Genomic DNA, 20,560 nt, shown 5'->3' with positions numbered 1-20,560 from the left:
GACCAACTGTGGGGAAAAAGACGTCCCATCAGTTAACACAGACGGAATGACCAATATACTCTGGAACATAATTTTCAGATCTATTTGGTTCAAGAAGACTTTTTGGGAATAACTCAGCTTATTATTTAATTTAAAAAAAAGGGAAAATCGATTTTAATAATGTATTAGTAAGATTCCGAGATGCAAGTCCACACCATTAATTACCTGACTTCTTTGTTATACCTATGGGAGTTTATCTTATCATTAATTTTAGTATCAATTAAAACTGACAGTATTAATGCGAAGCGGTGCAATTTATACCTCGTACGAGTACTACAAAAGCCTTTACACACAGATAACTTGATTAAACCGTACAAAAGGTTATCAAGTACACCTTGTCCTTAGTGCCCATAATAAATGATTTCGGCTTAAATCGCTAATGACTTGCAACTTCGTTACAAGAAATAAATTATGTTCTTGGGTTATGGCCCCGGCTACTTTGGTTCTTTTTCTTCTACTGAATATCGGCGAGTTACACTCGTACAAACCTCAAAAGTTCGCACAGACCCTGCTCGTTTTATTTCAGCCAATTACGTTGCCCGGGTATTTAATAACACACCTATTATCTTACATTTCACGTGAACAGACCCGATCGCTTTTTATATATAGGCTATCTTTGGAAACTTCTAGCAGAAGACTGGTTTTTGCCAGCGACGAGCAAAAAGGCACCGAGAGACGTTTAACTTTTCGACTTTTTTCCGCCACGAGAGAACACAACATCCTCGTAACTTCCTGAATGAATTAGCGTGGTTTGGCATCGTACTGACCTGCAACAAAGATCCCAACAACAAAAGGGATGGAGATCGATTTCGGTTACACGATACCCGCTATAGATCACGTTGCTTTACTACGTTCGTGTCGAGTTACGATACCTTGTAGGAAATGTCATCATGATCCTTTGACTGAGGACTAATCCTTTCAGGTGTTAGGCTTTAAATTTTAAATACATATCATTTTTTTTATGGTTATTACTGGTGTAGCTCTTTACTAGCTTAAAAGGCTGGTTGTATGAAGCCTGGGAGTGGCTTCCATATGAAACACACCATGGAAGAGTTAATCATATGAGAGAATTTTCTTAACAGACAAACAACCAAATGAAAAAACAAAGACTTTGAAAGGCAGAAATGTCTTGAAGAAGTCATTTTGAAAGCTGGAATTGCTATCAACCCCACAAGTCTAATAACATAGCAATAGTTAGAATAATTTCATAAGATATATCAATATACAGGGTAATTCAAATTCGACCCTCACCATTGGGATCTCGGAAACTATAAGAGATACGAGAAAGTTTAAATTGGGGCAAAGTTGCGCAATGTAAAGCTCAACCAAATGCAGTTTTAAAAATTTCGATTTTCCGAGTACTTCCGAAGATATCCGAAAAAAACTGAAAATTTGATTTTTTGTTTTTATTTATTTCTAATCTTATTTGAAGAGATATTCCAAAACTAAAAGCACCTTTTCATTGCCACTTTTTCTCAGCTATTCGATGATGGATTCAAATTTGCCACACGACGTTTCGTTTTTTGGCAGCCATCATCAACTTTCTTTTTTCTTATGGGCGCCATATTGGATTTTTAGCCCACCAAATAGTACGTTTTATTCTGATTTTAGTGATGTATAATAACTTATGATTTGCTTCATAAATAACAAAATAATTCAATAAAAACTATTTTTACTTTAGTTATTGGCTTTGAGTTAATGGGCCGTTTTATAAAATGTCATTATTTGACAGTACTTGTCAAACACGATAATTCGGACGATCATTAGAGCTTTTAGAGATTTTTACCTTAGTTAGCTTTGAGTTAATGAGACGTTTTATGAAGATTACTTGGTAGTACTTGTCACACGCAATTGGCCTGAACATACTTAGTCACAAAGGTGTACACGTGACTTGACTTAAACCGGTTTATTCACTCGAAGAGCTTAGGCCACTCGCTACGCTTATGAACCTAGTTGTTCTTTTCGTGAATAAAAAATGGTTTAAGTCACTTGCTGTATAAATAACTATTAAATCACTCTCAATGACATTCGCCTATTTACAGATGTAAACAAACAAACATCAATGTTACATCTACGGGGCGCGGTGCAAATTTAATAGAACTGTAATTTTAGTTTTTTTTTAATATAAAAGGTCGAAATTTAATAAAATACTGTATAAGACACGTGACTTAAACCGGTTTATTCACTCGAATAAATATGAATGAATAAAAAATGGTTTGTCACTTACTGTATAAATAACTATAAACTTGCACTTAACATTATAAAAAATTGAAATTTGGCAAAAAATGAAGTTCTTAAAATGATGATCTTTCTCTTGGATACATAAATAAGCCTTTTAAGTTAGAGATAATGCTAACAAATCTCTTTTTCTGATTAACCTAAATAGTTCAGCAATGCTTGTATAATAATAACATTTTCTGCGGGGATTTCTTTTCTAGATACATTTTTAACTATGATTGACGCTCTAATGATCGTCCGAATTATCGTGTTTGACAAGTACTGTCAAATAATGACATTTTTTAAAACGGCCCATTAACTCAAAGCCAATAACTAAAGTAAAAACAGTTTTTATTGAATTATGTTGTTATTTATGAAGCAAATCTTAAGTTGTTATACATCACTAAAATCAGAATAAAACATACTATTTGGTGGGCTAAAAATCCAATATGGCGCCCATAAGAAAAAAGAAAGTTGATGATGACTGACAGAAAACGAAACGTCGTGTGGCAAATTTGAATCCATCATCGAATAGCTAGGAAAAAGTGGCAATGAAAAGATGCTTTTAGTTTTGGGATATCTCTTCAAATAAGTTTAGAAATAAATAAAAACAAAAAATCAAATTTTCAGTTTTTTTCGGATATCTTCGGAAGTACTCGGAAAATTCAAATTTTTAAAACAGAATTTGGTTGAGCTTTAACTTGCGCAACTTTGCCCCAATTTCAACTTTCTCGTATCTCTTATGGTTTCTGAGATCCCAATGGTGAGGGTCGAATTTGAATTACCCTGTATATGAAAAATTGGGATTCCAGTAAAACAGCAAGAACTGTATCTATACAAGATGATATTTTTATCCTTGTTTTTTAAATTAAGACAGCAATCTGAAAAACTTGTAGAGTAACAAAATAATTTCCACCAGAAACAGGGATATACAAACGATCTTGTTCGCATGTAAGCATTCAGGATGGTCACATGCTCATGCGTTTGAAAATGGGAATAAAATCACGTGGACAAGTGTTAAAAACGACAACTTGAGAATTGCAGAGTTGTCATTTTGCTATTTTTACTAAATTGTAAAGCCCAATTCAAAAATGTAAACATTCAATATGGTATCCGAAAGTAAAGTCAAAGTTGATGATAGTAATCCAAAACTGAAACATTTGATCTGAAATATATGCCACGTTGTAGAAGAGGAAAAGTGCTAAAATAAAATGTTATTTATTTTCAGTTCCCATCAAATCATTTAACAGGAAAAAGTTTATTTTCAAAAGTATTATAGTAATATAATACAAACAGTATTCTAATATTATGTTTGTAATGTGTTTCAATTATACCCAAATAGAGACCAATGAAATAGGCTTTCTACCAATATACTTTTTGCTTTTTTGATTAACTGCCTTACTTGACTGACATGGTATAGACTTTGATATGTCGATGAATAGCCTATATGAGGGGCTTTCCAAATATATGAATATCTTGACTAATTTTTCAGTTGTTACCTTCAATTTTGCCCAAAATTTTCTGTTTAATTTTCATGCACTCTTTGGTTTAAATCTAAATAACTGCTATATTTCCCTGACATGATATGTGACACTCTTTATAATATTTTCCTAAATATAACAAATTGTTTACCATTTAGCTAATTTTCTGGTGACCCATTTTCCATGGAATTCTTAAAACATTTTTGCAATTAGACAGGTTTAGGTGTTTAACTGGACTTTACGACTTTTCTGGGCTTCGCACTGCCATGCTAGATCCTCAATAAAGCCATTTACAACTTTTGCCAACCAACTAAAGATTATAACAGTTCTGACGATTTCAAAACCTGAAAAATGCTGCTCATTCCACCTTACCCACACCTTAATCAAGCTTCTTGCGACCAGCATTAAAGTTGTCTGGTTTGTATATAGTCCCAATAATAAGTCATTTTTATAGTGAACCAAGCTAAAATTTTTAGAGATCACAAGGTGTGAAAGCTTTTGTAGACTGTAAAATGTTAATACACAGTTGACACAAACGGTTATTACGTTCGTAAAATGTCTTTCTTGGTGTCAGACTCAGCTGTAGGGTCATGATTTTGTAACACCTTCCACGTTCTAGTCGAATATGTGACGGATGTTTATAATTGCGGTGCTAATTACTTAATGGATTGATATGTTCGGTCAAATGTTGCATCGGTGAGGTTATAAAAGCCGAATATAAACACCATCAGCTTTCTCTATCATAACGTTTAAATGAATGAATGCATTATAAAGAAAGTTGTCTATTTTTACCGAACCAAATCTTCTATTGAACTGTGAATGATAAAACTAGCAGAGTTTTGTCTTTTTTTAGGAAAAGTTTACATTAATTTGACAATGATGATTGGATTGTTGATTTATTTTCAATAAACAATTAATAAATCAGTTGGTTATTATTACCTGCCATATGTAGATCAAACCTAAGATATTTTTATTGACTTAAATAACAGTGTTGAAGTCACTACCAATTGAACTAAAACAATATTGACAAACTTCGTTTCTGAACCAAAAACTGAAGAAAGTAAAGCAGATAAGTAAATTTTATTTGTAGTCTAGTCTGGACCGAAAAAGATTTAGTTGCTTCTTTTAGAGTAGCTCTAATGAATTAGAGCATTAGGGATAGAGCAAGGTCCAGTATTTAAAAGACAGATAGTGCAAACTTAACTGTGCATTTGAAATGATATGGTAGTGACTGACCACATACGAAGATTTTCTGTGTGGATAATGCAGAACGCATCCAGTAAAAGTAAAAATGTACCCAGAACGGCACACAAAACCCATTGACGGCCCTCGAAGAAATGACAAGAATAATGTGGGTATTAATTCATTGAGACTTAAAACAATGGAGCTGAGAGATTCTACGTGGCCGATAACGGCGAGATCTTCCTTGTTTTCTTCAAGAATGTCTGTCGAACAGAGTAAATAGTTTAATTTGTATGTCCAGCATGGCGGTGCTCCGGAAACGCTGAAACAATGCACAAGATCTCTCAAAGTGACGCACGGATTATCTTAGAAACTTTCTACATTGTAAGTCGGCGTTCATTATCCAGATGACAAACTGCCGATAACGATTCGTTTTTGCTTTGTTTTCATTTTTTTTTGCGCGAATAATTGAAGAGTTTTCTCCATTTTAGTGGCTAATTTCGCTAACATCCTATAGTCTTCAATAAGTGCAAATAAATATCATCAAATAGGTAAATGTGAAAGATTTTAGATTTTATGTAGTTATTATGAAAAATTACTACGAAGAGCCATAGGTTGATTAATATTCCATATTTTACTTAAACTGACAAGATTCTTTCAGGTAATTTAAACTTTTTTTTATAAATATAATACCCAAAACTGCCTCTCAATAAAACTAAAAAATGCATAACTCATGTATTGAACAAGACCTCTATTAAATTAATTAATGAACTACCTGTGTATACAGTGTGTCCCAAATTGATTCTACATGTATTGTGATCATTGGGACCATCAGTGTGCTTTGTGCAACACTGTATATATTGAAAACTGTTATAATTTAAACCCCAGCTTAAACCAAATTCAAAGTCCTTTAAAGACAGTTTGTGTTAACCTCAGTGTTAACTGAGAAATAATTGTGTGTGTATCTATAATTCTAGATTTGTTCTTCGATATCAATTAAGTAAATCATTAAGTTTTTTCAGTTTTTATCATTTTGAATTTTGTTTGCACAACATAGCCACTGTTAAATAAAACACTAGAACCACTGTTACTCAAGAAATTAAAATAAGACGTTTTTGCCATTTAATTACAACATTTTTGTCAAATTAATGATATTCAATTAAAATTAAGTACTTTTTTGAAAATTGAGTGAAAATATTGGTGCACAGTTTGAGGTATTTTCAGCAGCACTGATTTAAGATACTTCTTCATGCTAAACATTTTTAGTTGTACAAAAATCCAACATTCACTAAATTCATGGATAAATCGTATACCAAAACTCGATTCTAAATGATATTTTTGATAATTTTCTGCGTTTTTCGTAGAGGCGGCATAGGAAAAATCAGAAAATTTAAAACTGAGAAGATTATGTGTTCCTAGAGAAAGATTTGCAGAAAATAAATTAGGAAAATCTTCAAAAGATCTAGATTTTAAGTAAACATGTACTTTTCTAAATGTTTTGTTGTGGGCACTTTTTCAGTTAGAATTTTTTTGTATGGGAGTATCAAAACTATCCATTGGAAAGCAATAATATGAAAAGAGCATTGTTGGCCAATCTCAATCAGTTTAGGTAGTTTATATAATCAAAAAATATTTTCTGGTAAAAATAACCTTTAAGTCACTCAAAAGGTCATTATTATTTAATTATTTTATTTTGGCATAAAATATACTCTAGGAAATAGGAGGCACTTTCTGGTGGTTATCTAAGGAAATATGAGAATATCTGGGAAGAAACCAAATGTAAGGAGATTTTCTGAGGAAAGTAATAACCGCTCGATGAATGGATCAAATAAAAGTATGAAATTATTAATTGTTATAAAAATTATTTAATTTGTTAGCAGGTGATACACCTGTGGGCACCATTTCAGTTGTTTGTCTACTGTGTAAATAATGGTTTTTTCAATGTTTAAAATTGTTAAAAGCCAAAATGCTTTAACATTTTGGCTTTTGCAAGTTTTCATTTTTTTCTTGCTTGAGAGTAGAACTAAATTTTGGATTTCTGTCAACTCATCCTTCAAAATGTAGTTATTTTTCAAAGTAGCAAACCAGCACAACTAATTAATACTTATCCTTCCTTTTATGTCGTTTGTATTTTAGTTGAAAATATGAACAGTAAACGCCATGTAACTATGACCAGATCTTTCAAAGCAAACTCAATTAGCCTCTGCTATTAAAAGGCTGTATTAATCAGTTAGTCGCTCTTAATACTATGGACAAGACAGATTAATTAATATTTATGATTTTAACTGTACAACGTAAAGCAAAACGATAACCTGTGATTAAGTTTATTTTTATTTGTGTTTTTTTTTTTCATAATAAAATTACCTGCAAGACACTAAGCAGCAGGAAGAACAGCAACAAAAAATATCCATGGGTCATGCTCCTACACAGCAATCTCCACACCACACTGCACATCATCACTAGAGCCGGGCGGACTCAACAACATCGAGAATATCCACCATCCAAAGTCGCGGTCACCACCAAAATGTCACTTCGCGAATAAGTTTTTTAGTGACAACATCCGAATCTATATCAGCTTTTCAGTAACATTTGACTGAAATTTTTCTTACTGATTGAAATTTTCAGTTCCTGTTGCGGACAGTCTGTCACCGTTTTGTCGGTTCGTAAAAATGTAAAAAGCGCGTATACCAAGTTGGAAAAATAATCGCGAAGTCTCTGCGTCAGAGAGCGGAAAGTTCATAGACTTACAGACACGAACAGTCCGACATACGAACAAGAACTAATGGTTAGCGCAGCCGCGGGGCCTCCCTCTCTGCTCCCCGGGGCCCCAGCATCCCGCCGGACCAATGAAGGAACGCCTTTGGGGCCCCTTTGTGAAGGGGCTCGCGGTTGTTTGACGCCCGGGGCTACCACTTGTTGCCGCTGACGCTCGCCCGTTTTACCTTTGGCTGCTGTGGCGATTATTGTGTGCTGAAGTCCGGGGCTTTTGATTTTCGAACTAAACTGGTTTATGGGTTCAAGTATTGCTTCTTCGGGTTGATGTCAGGAAAGCGTGTATATACAGAGCTTTTAAGGTTTTCGGCCTCCACTCCACCAAAAAAAGGCTTTAATATGCCGTCCGAACAACTGCTCAACTTTCTGTGTGTTTGTACGCTAGTTCTGTTTTTCTTGGGTGGCCTCTACCTTTGCTTATGTAACTTTCTTTTTTTATGTACATTTCGTTTAATTTCCTGTTAACAAGAAATGTGTACTATCTTTACCAAATGCTCTGATAAGAAAGAAGATGTAGTGTAAGTACAAACAAAATCTTTATTTAGTAGATAAAAGCTGACCATGTTTCGAATTTATAAACGACCTATCCTCGGGGGATACAAAATATACAGATTAGATAGATTCTTACATAAAAAACTCTCCTCACTTTCTTGAAAAACTCAAACAAACCCAAGTTGGCATAAGGGAGTACAATCTAATGATTAAATTTTGTTTGTGTCTTTTGCTTGTACTTTACCAAATGTTTGAATTAAGAAAGTATTGGGAGAAATGTGGTTACCATGCTATATTTTAAAGTAAAAAAAGCAAGGAAAATCGTAATCAAATTTAACAGTCAAAACCTTGGTTCAGCCTCTTTAGATACGTGTGCAAATACTCGAATATCTCAGGTGGTTCAACGCCCCACCGACTTTAAAGAGATCAGGAACTAAAGTCGGAAATCTTCAGAGGTTCTGATCCAATGTATAACCATCAAAAGCAAAAGATAATCACTAGAAAGATATAGATACTTATTGTTTCAAAAACTGCAGCAAAGCATAAAGAAGACGTTGCCCCATCTATGATTCAACGTTAGAACGATAAAGCTAATGGAAATTCAGAATAAAGAAGGCATAAACCTCAATACCTCAAACTTCAATAGTAAACAAGTGAAAAAAAAAACAATAAATATTACTGCATACTTTACTAAATTATAAAAAACCCAGTTAAGATACTAAGGAAGAAATTGGACCGTAACAACCATATCACTTTTGTTACTAGCAAGTGAGATTACCGGAATGATTTGGAAAGTATCAAAGTATTGATAACCTTACATGCCAAAAATACGTTCCTATTAGTTTTATAGTCAAAGTTCATATCACTGGGAAAATAATCTGCCATTATGATGTATCTGTCGTAGGCTTGCTACACGTGAAATTGGTTTGAGTATGAAAATATATTTTTTCTTTGTTAATTTTCTTACCAATTAATGTTATTTTCTTCGAAATGTTCCATAAAAATATTACTTAATATTGGAGACAATGGAGAACCCATTGCCATTCCAGAATTTTGTTGGTAATAATCATCTCCATATTGGAAGAATGTTGTTTTAACACAAATTGTTAAAAGTTCTAAAATAGTGTTTACGCTTAAGCTTGTACGTTCCCCAAGACTTGAATCATTTTGCAATTTAGATCTAACAATTGAAAGAGTTTTGTCAACTGGGACGTTCGTGAATAAACTTACAACATCAAAACTTACCAGAATTTGATTTGGATTTATGTCGATATGTTTAAGTGAGGAGAGTTTTTTATGTAAGAATCTGTGTTACCTACTAAAGGATTTAAAATGTTTAGCAAGAAGCGAGCTAATGAGTGAGTAGGCGAATTTATACTACTCACAATTGGCCTTAATGGCATGTTATTTTTATGAATTTTAGGAACACCCTAAAAATGTTTTGCTATTATGTGGCGTAAGATTACGCCTCTCAAGATCAGAACATTGATCTCGATGTTTTTTAAAGTAGTGTAAATTTGCCTTTCAATTTTTTCTGTTGGGTTTTTATTTAGTTTTGTGTAATTGTTTTCATTTAAAAGAGTCATGACTTTGTTGTGGTATGTAATAGAGTCCATTATGACTGTAGCGTTACCTTTGTCTGCTGGAAGTATTTTTATGTTGTTGTCTTTTTTGAGAGAGTATAATGGTTGTTGTTCAGGTTTGGATAGGTTTTGTTTGATTTTGTGTTGTTTTTCTAAGATAAGTTTTGATCTTATTTTAAATTCTTGTTGATGTTCTTCTGGTAAATTTTGAGTTGTCTCTTCAATTGCAGAAATAATATCAAGTTTGGGAATGTGTTGTGGTGTAATGGCAAAGTTTAAACCTTTTGAAAGAACAAGTTTTTCGCTATCAGATAAATTTTTGCTAGAAACATTTATTACAGTTCTTTGTTGAAGATTATTGACCCGATTGTGACTATTTACAAGTTGTTTATGTATTTTTTCTTCCATTAAATTATTAAATTTATTGATATGAATTTGTTTTTGCTTATTACAATTTATATGATAGCTATTCAGAATACATTGCCACATATGATTAAAATCATTAAATGAGACTTTTGACTGAAGGTCATTCTTAATAAAGTTAATATCATTTTTCAAAACAGTTAATACAGCGTTATGATAACGCCCGCTTATAATGCCCTCAGGTTGTTATGAACACTATAACATACACCGTTTCCAAGGTATTATGTATTCATAACGTATAGGTGAAACATAAAAGTTATTACATTGCAAACATAGATTTCTTTATACTACTTAGTCCTATTAATTCATCACTAAAATGAACTTGACGATATCATGAAAAACCAACCAATTACCTGCGTCCTTTTACTTTTGGCATTAGATTTTACCACATTTCTTGACTTTTTCACCCTAATGTAGCGGTTCTATTTTTTCATTTGCAACTTACCTGATTTTGGCTTAATTTGTCAGCTTTTTTCGATTTTACTTCTACTTGTTTTCGTTTGAGGTTATGCCTCCTCTTCAATTTGATAGATGGCCCATTCAACTTTAAATCATAGCCCTGGTGAGCTTTTTCTTTCATAAATTGCTTATCTATCACTAACTTAAAACTAAAACTGTTCTCTGGTTTCACGTTGCAAAAGATGTAGAGTATTTTTAGTGCTTTATTGACCATACTTTTGTCGTTAACATCAACTCGCCTTGAGAAACTTAAACCGAAGTAGTCGTTCTAGCTCAACCGCGAAACCTTTACAATTCCGCAAGTGGAAGTCACGTTATAAGGAAAAGGTAATTCAGTTCAGATTTCCTGTCAACTACAATAAAAAATACATTGAATTTTAAAGCCCTAAATACGAACGAGTTGAAAATAGGCAGACGGAATACATTAACATCAAAAGAGGTGTACGACAGGGTTGCATACTGTCGCCGCTCCTGTTAAATCGTTATTCAGACCAGGAGGCTCTAAAAAACACAAATCGAGGCATCAGAGTTAACGGTGAAATCATCAATAATATCCGCTATGCTGATGACACCGTCTTGTTATCGGACAGTATAGAGGGGCTACAAGAGTTGTTAGACAGGGTCAACCAAACTAGTGAGGAGTACGGGCGTACGGCTCCTGTCAGATCGAGATCTGAATCTGGCTCTAAAGAAGAGAATAGTCATGTGTTATATACAGGGTGGTCCAGCTTTAAATGTCAATAGTTTACCATTCGAAAGCCTATTTTTTTTACTTTACTTGTTCAATTGGACAAAATAAGTATCTCTTATAAAATTCTGATTTGAAACTTCGTTTTTACGAAACGAAAACTGAAACTGAACGAAAGTTCGTTTTCGTACGAAATAATTGAGTTATTACGTTCAAAGACCCAAAACCAACCCAACCCAACTTAAAAATTGTCTTGAAAACGGTGAAAATTGACTTAAGAAGCTTAAAAAATGTCTTTGTAGCCAGTTTTCAAAATTTCAGACAAATTGAAAGACTTTAGTTTTGAAATTTGACTTAGAAACCAGGGAATTTACTTTGAAACGGTGAAAATTGACTTGAGAGGCTTAAAAATTGTCTTTGTAACCAGTTTTTACCGTTTTCAGACAAATTGAAAGACTTTAGCCTTCACAATTGACTTGAAAACTGTGAAAATTGACTTGAGAGGCTTATAAACTGACTTTGTAGTCAGTCGTTATAGTTTTCAGATAAGTTGAAAAACTTTAGTAGGGAAAATTGACTTGTAGCATGAAAAACTACTTTATCTAGAATTTTTGACTACAAATTCACACATTTCAACCTTGAAAATTGACTTGGACACCAAAAAGTGACTCTGAACCAATGCAAAGTGACATCAGAAGCTTAAATTTTGCATTTGAAGTATTGAAGTTGAAAATAGTCTTAAATACAGGATATTGACATTAGATTTATGAAAATTGACTTGAAGACTAACTTTTCAGGTTTTTTTACTTTGCTTTTCATTTTCTTAGAACTCTGGATTATTTTTAGGGCTTCAAAAACTGCTTTCAGCTTGGAAAATCGAGTTTTAGGGTTATCTTCATCAAGTTTTTGACATTACATGGTCCATAGCCTTAAACATGCCATTTCAAGCTTTGTCAGTATTAAATTGACTTCTAGACGCTTCACTGTGCTTTAAGACTGAAAAATCGAATTTTAAACTGTTTTTTATAGTATAAGTAAAGATTCAGACACTTCATTAATGAAAGTAAACAATTTTGACATTAAATGCTACGATATCAAGTCTTAAACACTAATTTTTAGAATTAAATTAGTCCGAAAATTCGGACTGTTACCAGTGTAATTGATTAAAAAAAAAGTTTGAATTGAATGATCAGTTTTACACTACCTATAGTCTAAAAAATTGAACGCCAGTAAACACTAGTCAAAAAATCCTGTTTTTTTACTATTTTCAGTGTACTTGTTCCCAATTTGATCAAAATTGATCCAAGGGTCTGATAATTGTAGCAAAAAAAAATTATTTACGATTTTAAAACTGAATTTTGGAGGTCTGTGTCTTCCTTAAGAAGCGTTCTTCAGGAAAATGCCATAATGCATGTCAACTTATTTTTTGATGGGCTATCGATTGGTGAATTATTGACATTTAAAACTGGACCACCCTGTATACTCCACTCACCAAGAGTGGAGTATACACCACTCTTCTGTACGGTGTGGAGGCTTGGACGCTGTCAGACGCTATGGAAAAAAAGCTGCAAGCTTTTGAAATGTGGATTTTCAGAAGAATTCTTAGAATCTCTTGGATATAAAGAATTACAAACGAAGAAGTACTCCGAAGAATGGGATGTGAGCCTGAAATCATGCTTACTGTGAAGCGTAGAAAATTAGAGTATTTTGGCCATATCATGAGAAATAACAAATACAAAATTCTCCAAAACATAATCCAAAGGAAAGTTGATGGCCGACGTGGGCCTGGAAGAAGAAGTATTTCATGGCTGGCTAACCTGCGAAAATGGTTTGGAGCAACATCTACTGAACTATTCCGATGCGCAGCCAATAAGATCCGCATAGCCATGATGATAGCCAACGTCCGTAATCGGATAGAGCAATAGAAGAAGAAGAAGAAGAAGAAATTCTGTAGCATTCTTTTCCTATTCAGCTTGTCCTGGAGAACCCTGAGCATAGGAGACTAACATGGGAAATCACTTTTTTTCACATATGTACGGTTTATTTAAAATGGAAAAACGCTTCAGATAAAAGTTGTAGAGCACATCTTTGGCCTAGCAACCTGAATTATTCGATTACCGTAAGTTTGACCATTTAGACAGAAAACGGCCCTAAAATTCAGAAAATTCTAATTTTTATTATTGATAACCCAATCGTAGTAATACCAACCTACTAAAATCAAAACAACTCTGTCTAAGAAGGAACAAATTAGAAAGAGCCCAGGACCCGACGAGATAACAAATGAAATTTAGATGAATTAGACAACAGAGATACAGGACATAGGAAGGTGGGTAAGACAGAGAAAAAATACTGGAATAAACACGTAAACAGAATTGAAGACAACAGACTTGTAAAAATCGCAAAAACAAACAATCCATCCAAGGCAGACCTCCAAAGCGCTGGAAAGAGTGCTGGACAATAACGTCCGAAGAGGCATAATAGGACAAAACAGGCATTAGCCTACCTATATGGACACCCATATTAGAATGAAAGACGAAGAAGAAGAAGAACAACATGCCTCCAATATGGTCAGAATTCAATGATGGCCTTTCAAATAATGGAACACTTCTCTCTTCTTTATTTAGCATAATTGCTACAAAACATCCCATACAAAAGATATAGATATGACAAAATGGCATAATACTAAAAACTAATCAAAAAACTTGTAATTAAACTGTTTCATACGTTTTCTTAACTCACTGACCACGACTGTACTGGCTCTTATAATATTTTGGGCTATCCACTATTTTTCTAGATACTGTTCTTCTATCCACAATTATTATTGTCGTCTTTGAGCTCATATTGTTTAACGTTTGAGTTAATATGATTAATGCCAATAAATTGACATTTCTATGCTGTGTAGTTTTCATAAAACCTTCTTGAAAAACTTTGGAGTAAGAAATTTTCAGATTTCTCCTAGAAGCAAGTTTTGTAAGTTGAAAATTATTAGAAGGAAGACGTTTGCCAATATTTACAGACTATTTTGTGACGGAAATCCTTTTTATATGTTATTATGTAAAATTTGTTCAGACAGTTGATAGTACAACCTGTAAGAAATAGTAGTTTGTTATTAAAGAGGATACAAAAATACGTCTTGAGAAGTACAAACTAGAAGCTAAAGTTGTGATAACCGCATTGAGATATTTTCAGCAAAGAGTCAGTGTTGTTATTGTCAGTGTTGCAATTATCGTCCGTAAAGTTGTCATCCGATTGTAATGTCGGCCTCAGTCCCAGATTGAGTTTAATGGAATAAGATTCGGTGTAAACCTCACAGTCTCTGTCACCACTTACGTTCATAAAGCACATGTGAGGATAGGATTCGGGGAGGTAGTCTACTGAGGCTAGGAGCCACCTTTTAAAGAAAAATTATCATTAAAAATAAGTTTGAAAGGAGTCCAAAACCACTTACTTCCTCAGTTTACCAATATTTACAGACTATTTTATGACGAACATTCTTTTTATATGTTATTTTTTACTAAATTGGGTATATTTTTGAACACAAAATACGTACGTGATTATAGCTTTGCTATACCTAACATAACAAAACAACTTTACCTAGTTAGTACTTTTAAAACTTGTGACATTTAATAATACTGATCTTAACAGTCGCAATTGAAAGTAAGATTTAACGAAATGATTTATTCAAGATGCGAAACAAAATAAGCTTAATATATGCTTTGCTATGTTCCTAAACAACGTGCGTACCGCAAGTAAACTACTTCATTTCGCAAATTTGTCTTTTCGAAGCAGAAAAAAAATGGACGAAAGGAACGCAATATATTATTCATCTCGTCAGATGATTGATAACAAACTTTTCCAGAGAGACAACATCAGTGATGGTTCTGCACGAAGTTCAAACAAAAGCTGCATTTGCAATCTCGTCATAGAAGGTGCCTCGGCGAGCCGCCTCGATCGAGAATATTCTTCAATCTTGATAAGCTTAATGTCGCAAAAGATGCTTTTATATACGTTCAAAGCGGGTAATATCTTGTAAAAGAATTTTAATATGAGTATGAATGAATTGTCGCATTTGTTGAGCTGTTCATTAATTTAGACCGCCCGCTACTAGAACGACAGTATTCAATGTCCATTTAGAATTTGCTCAGGTACTTCAATACACGGAGCTTCATGTACAGTTTGTCATTTTTCTCTTTAATGCCATCAAGCGAAAATGATATTTGATTCTTCATTAATTTTTTTTAATTTTCAAACAAATTTAAAGAATTTTAGTATCTCGGTAACATGAAGAGCTAGTTTTGGCTCATTTTGTAGTATTTTTTATCCTTTTTCTAATGGCGTTTTAGTGAAATCTATAAGAGGTCAAATAAAAAGTTACAATTATTCAAAAATTGAAAAATAGCTATTTATGTAACCAGTTACGAAAAGATCGATTTTGTGATCTCACAATTTGAATGAGTTACACAATAAGACATTTTCCTCGACATTTTCGAAACGTGTTGCATACATAATTTTTTCTAATTTTGACCAAAAAGCGGTAAAAACCATCTTTTAAAGTGATTTAACACAAATATTCACTTTCATAGCACCTTGTATAAACAGTGACAACGACATGTTATGATGGATGTCGCCCATATGTTTTTACGGAAATGCATAAAAACAGGGAGTGATGAAATGAACATTTCATAACTAGTTACATAAAGTGATAAAGTGATACTTTATGTAACTATTTAAGTATAGAGATTAAGTATCACTTTATGTAACCGTCGGATTGACCAGACAATCTAGTTTCATGACCTTTAAGTCAATTTTTACGAGTTTTAACGTTTTCCTCTGCATTTGTGAATTGACTTCCAAACTCAAAAATCGTTTTGCATGGTAGAATTTTGACTTTCAAAGGTAATTTTTTAGCAATTTGCATTTTTAGATCATTTTGTGATGAAAATTGACCAGATTATCCAGTTTCATGACCGTTAAGTCAATTTTTATGAGTTTTAACTTTCCTCTGAATTTGTGAATTGACTTCCAAACTCAAAAATCGTTTTCCATTGCTGAATTTTGACTTTTAAAGGTAATTTTTCAGGAATTTGCATTTTTAGACCAATTTATCATGAAAACTGACCAGATGATCTGGTTTCATGGCCGTTAAGTCAATTTTTTATGAGTTTTAACTTTTGTCTGCATTTGTTAAATGACTTCCAAATTCAAAAATTGTTTTACATGGCAGAATTTTGACTTTCAAAGCTCATTTTTCAGGAATTTACATTTATAGATCAATTTATCATGAAAATTGACCAGACGATCTAGTTTCATGACCGTTAAGTCAATTTTTATGAGTTTTACAATTTACCATGAAATTAGGGGTTTCCAAGAAATCTAAAAATACACAAGGTGTTCAAATTAGAAAATTCTTTTAGAAAAATAGAGTGAAATTTTTTCTTTTTTTACCACATCTTACACACACTGTATATTCTTAGCATCATCGTGTGTAAATAACGAAAAATTTAATTAAAATGTCAGAATTGTAAAGAGAATTTTGAACAAATTTATGGGGGTTCCAAAAATGTAAAAAATATACAGGGCGTTCTATTAAGATTATCATTTTTTTTAGAAAGATTGACTTGTATAATAGCTATTTATGTAACCAGTTACGAAAAGATCGATTTTGTGTAACGAATGAATGTTTGTAGGGCGAGCGCAGCGAGGTCCTACAATTTGAATGAGTTACACAATAAGACATTTTCGAAACGTGTTGCAAACATAATTTTTTCTAATTTTGACCAAAAAGCGGTAAAAACCATCTTTTAAAGTGATTTAACACAAATATTCACTTTCATAGCACCTTGTATAAACAGTGACAACGACATGTTATGATGGATGTCGCCCATATGTTTCTACGGAAATGCATAAAAACAGGGAGTGATGAAATGAACTTTTCATAACTAGTTACATAAAGTGATACTTTATGTAACTAGTTACATAAAGTAAAACGTTTTGTCACTCTAATCAGTTTTGAAAAGTGTCACTTTATATGCCATAATTAGAAAAATTCTATTTTTGCAAAAAGCGCAATTTTGGCAATTATTTATTTTGCTCCAGCAGGGTTCTAATGCACAGCAAAGGGCATATTTATACCAAAGGACCTTACACTAGATGAAATAATTACAAAAAAAGCACTTTAAAATTTTTCATCTTTCAAAAAAATTGACTACTTTTTGAAATTCAATATCCCGGTAACATGAAAAGCTAGAGAGGCTAGTTTTGGCTCGTTTTGTAGTCTTTTTTATCCTTTTTCTGATGGCAATTTAGTGAAGTTGATTGCAGTTGAAATAAAAAAGTTACAACCTTTCAAAAGTTGAAAAAATGGTCAAAAGTGCAATTTTGGCAAATTTTTATATTGCTCCAAAAGAGTAGTAAACCTAAGAATATTAAATTAGTTGAAATAAGCGCAAAAAAGGCACTTTAATAATATATTGTCCAATAAACACCGTGTAAAATTTTAGGAAGAAAAGACTGTTGCAAACGTTGGCTACTTTGGTTTTAGCAAAACAAGACAAAGTTCTCAAGATAGAAACAAATAAATATCAGCATCTTTATAAGTGTGCGGGAAGAAAATTAAATGTGTGCGTAAAGTAGCTTCTTTGATGCGGCCATTCGTAGAAAATTGTTATTTTGACCAGCAAAGGCGGCAAAATGGGGTGTTATAATTTGAGACAGATAACGTTTCCAATCGTTAACCTGGAATCAAGATAAAGTGGAGTTCACAGAGAATTAAGCAAAAACAATAAACAATCACGTCGCAAACTGTAAAGAGATAAGGGCACGGACCGAGTAGCAATCCAACGTATGGAGCTACATTCCACTAAATGAAATCTCGGTTGAACATCGCCTGTCCTTCAAATCGGACGGGAAAAAATAAAGCACTAAACATTTTTATGGCACTGACTAACCAATAAAATTGTCAACGTTTAACGATGAGAACTACTTACTGCACAATTTTGTTTTCGATAATTTCATTACTAGTTTCCTGATTGTGCTTTATGTTCGGTAATAATTAACTGAAAGACATTCGAGCGCCGTTAGTTCGGATTAACGCAAAAAGAAAACCATAGCAAATTTTCGCGAAAGTTCCCTAAGCCTTTATTTGGTAAAAACTGGTTCCATATACCATGCGCCACTCGCTTTACCATACCAAGGAGTCGCGAACTTGGCATTTGCAATAAAATTTTCTTCCTAATTATCCCCGTTCACACAATCGGTGCGTATATCAAGGCACGAGGTATTTAGGAATTTTGTATTGTTTTTATTTTTATTAACCGGACTTGATTACCCGGGTATATGACCGCCATAAAAACGATTTTTTTTTCGGTAATTCTCACTGTAAAGCGCAGTCTTTACCCGTTATTCGAGTAAAAGTATACCATTCAGGATACTTGGGGAAGTTAACTTTACTCTAAGTGAACAAATGCTGAAAAACTGTAAAGAACCAAGTAGTATAAAGTTATCCAATTTCAGATACTTCTTGTTTTGCCCAATAGAACATTGGGTCGTATAAAAAAAAATATTTTTATTTTCTGGTACCTGCAGTTTAAATCATTTGAATAGAAAATGTCCATAAAAACTGTAAATTTAACGCAAAACAATTCACAGTGCAACCTAAACTGCATATTAATATCAACCAAAAGTTTAAACATTTAGAAATCAGAAAAATTCCTCTAAATGTTGGTGATCAGATATCTCATACTTATCTAACTTTAAAGGAGCCTAATCTGATTCAAAAACAAATTGCTTTTAAGTGAGCTTACTAACTTATATGAGCCTAATAAGTGAGTGGCTAATGAGGTAATAGCATATAGTTCACTTATCTGCAACTTAATTAGTAATATCTTTAATATTTTCTTATTGTTTACGATACTTTGGTTGAAGAGGGTCTGCAAAATATCTGTATAATATCCTACCACAAATTTTTGGTAAAAAACGTTACTTTTTATATGTAAAACTATTTTAAAAATCTGAACTGAATTGAACTGAAAGATCAGGTGAAATTGGTATAATCTTGAGAGTTTAAAAAAAACAGTATTTTGGAGTTTTAAATTAAAAGTCCACAATTGAAACATTTTTAAATTGATAATTATGAAAACTTACAATAAAATCATTTTTGTTTGTTCACAGTTTCATACTCACAATAGTTAAAATCATGGTTTTCAAGTTAAAAATTGATAAATCACACGTTAAAAATGAGAAATTATTATTATTTTAAATAAAAATCACAATTCTAACCTATATACTGGTCAATTTTACCACTTTTGTTATATTTGAGATCATCGTGTAAGATTTCTAAAAAGTCAAATTTCAGTAATTTTTAAAAATGCTCCTTTTGTTAATTTGCAGTAAAATTGTAATTTCAATTTCTTTGTTTAAAATAAGGTTTTATCTGACGTTTCAAATCATTAAACAATGGCACTGTGGTAATGTTGTCAGTTGTTATTCTGACAATTAGTGCTTTTTGCATTGCAATTTTCAAAATTCTGTGTCTCGGTTATTAAATACAAAACAAAATATTTGTCTTGAAATGCTCTTGGTTTTTTCTTTCTTTTAAATATTCCGTAACTCTAACCGTTTTTGAGATATTTATCTTTTTTGATTTTTTTTAAACTATTTAGAATTTTCCTTAAATTTTGTACCTTTGCACTTTTTTATTGTTTTTAGATGCAAAAACACATTCTACACGGTTTTGACCTGTTCGCAAAATGTCTGTATCTCTAACCGTTTTCGAGATATTCGACTTTTCTTGAAAAATTGCATTGCAATTTTCAAAATTCTGTGTCTCGGTTATTTTTGATATTTCAGCAACCAGAAAAAACTCAAAATATTTGTCTTTGACTGCTCTTGGTTTTTGCTTTCTTGTAAAATTTCCGTAACTCCGTAACCGTTTTTGAGATATTTAGCTTTTTTGCTTTTTTTTAAACTGTTTGAAAATGTTCTAAATTTTGAATATTGGTAATTTTTTCATCGTTGTCAAGTGCAAAAAAGCATTCTAAACATTTTTGACCGCCCGCAAAATTTCTGTATCTCTAACCGTTTTCGAGATATTTGACGTTTTTTTTTTTGAAAAATTGCATTGCAATTTTCAAAATTCTGTATCTCGGTTATTTTTAGGATTACAGCAACCAGAAAAAACTCAAAATATTTTTCATCGTCTGCTCTTTGTTTGCTTTCATGTAAAA

General features: G+C 32.6%; 1 protein-coding gene across 4 annotated transcripts in view; it reads right to left on the bottom strand.

Annotated features, from left to right (window-relative positions):
• Ser (protein serrate) overlaps positions 1–7,711 on the bottom strand; it is a 223,794-nt gene extending 216,083 nt beyond the window's left edge. Inside the window, exon 1 of one of the 4 annotated variants that reach the window (XM_081972144.1) lies at positions 7,284–7,711. In XM_081972144.1, coding sequence (XP_081828270.1) covers positions 7,284–7,376 — 93 coding nt within the window. In that variant the 5' untranslated portion in view covers positions 7,377–7,711. The remainder of the gene's footprint in view (positions 1–7,283) is intronic. The other 3 variants (XM_081972145.1, XM_081972146.1, XM_081972147.1) reach the window with 3 other exon arrangements.
• Between the last annotated feature and the right edge of the window lie 12,849 nt (positions 7,712–20,560).

The sequence above is a fragment of the Ips typographus genome, linkage group LG2, assembly GCF_016097725.1.
Source record: "Ips typographus isolate SLU linkage group LG2, UJ_Ityp_2.0, whole genome shotgun sequence".
In the NCBI taxonomy this organism is placed as follows: domain Eukaryota; kingdom Metazoa; phylum Arthropoda; class Insecta; order Coleoptera; family Curculionidae; genus Ips; species Ips typographus.
The sequence above is the reverse complement of the archived record's forward strand: the minus strand, read 5'-3'. Positions and strand labels throughout refer to the sequence as shown.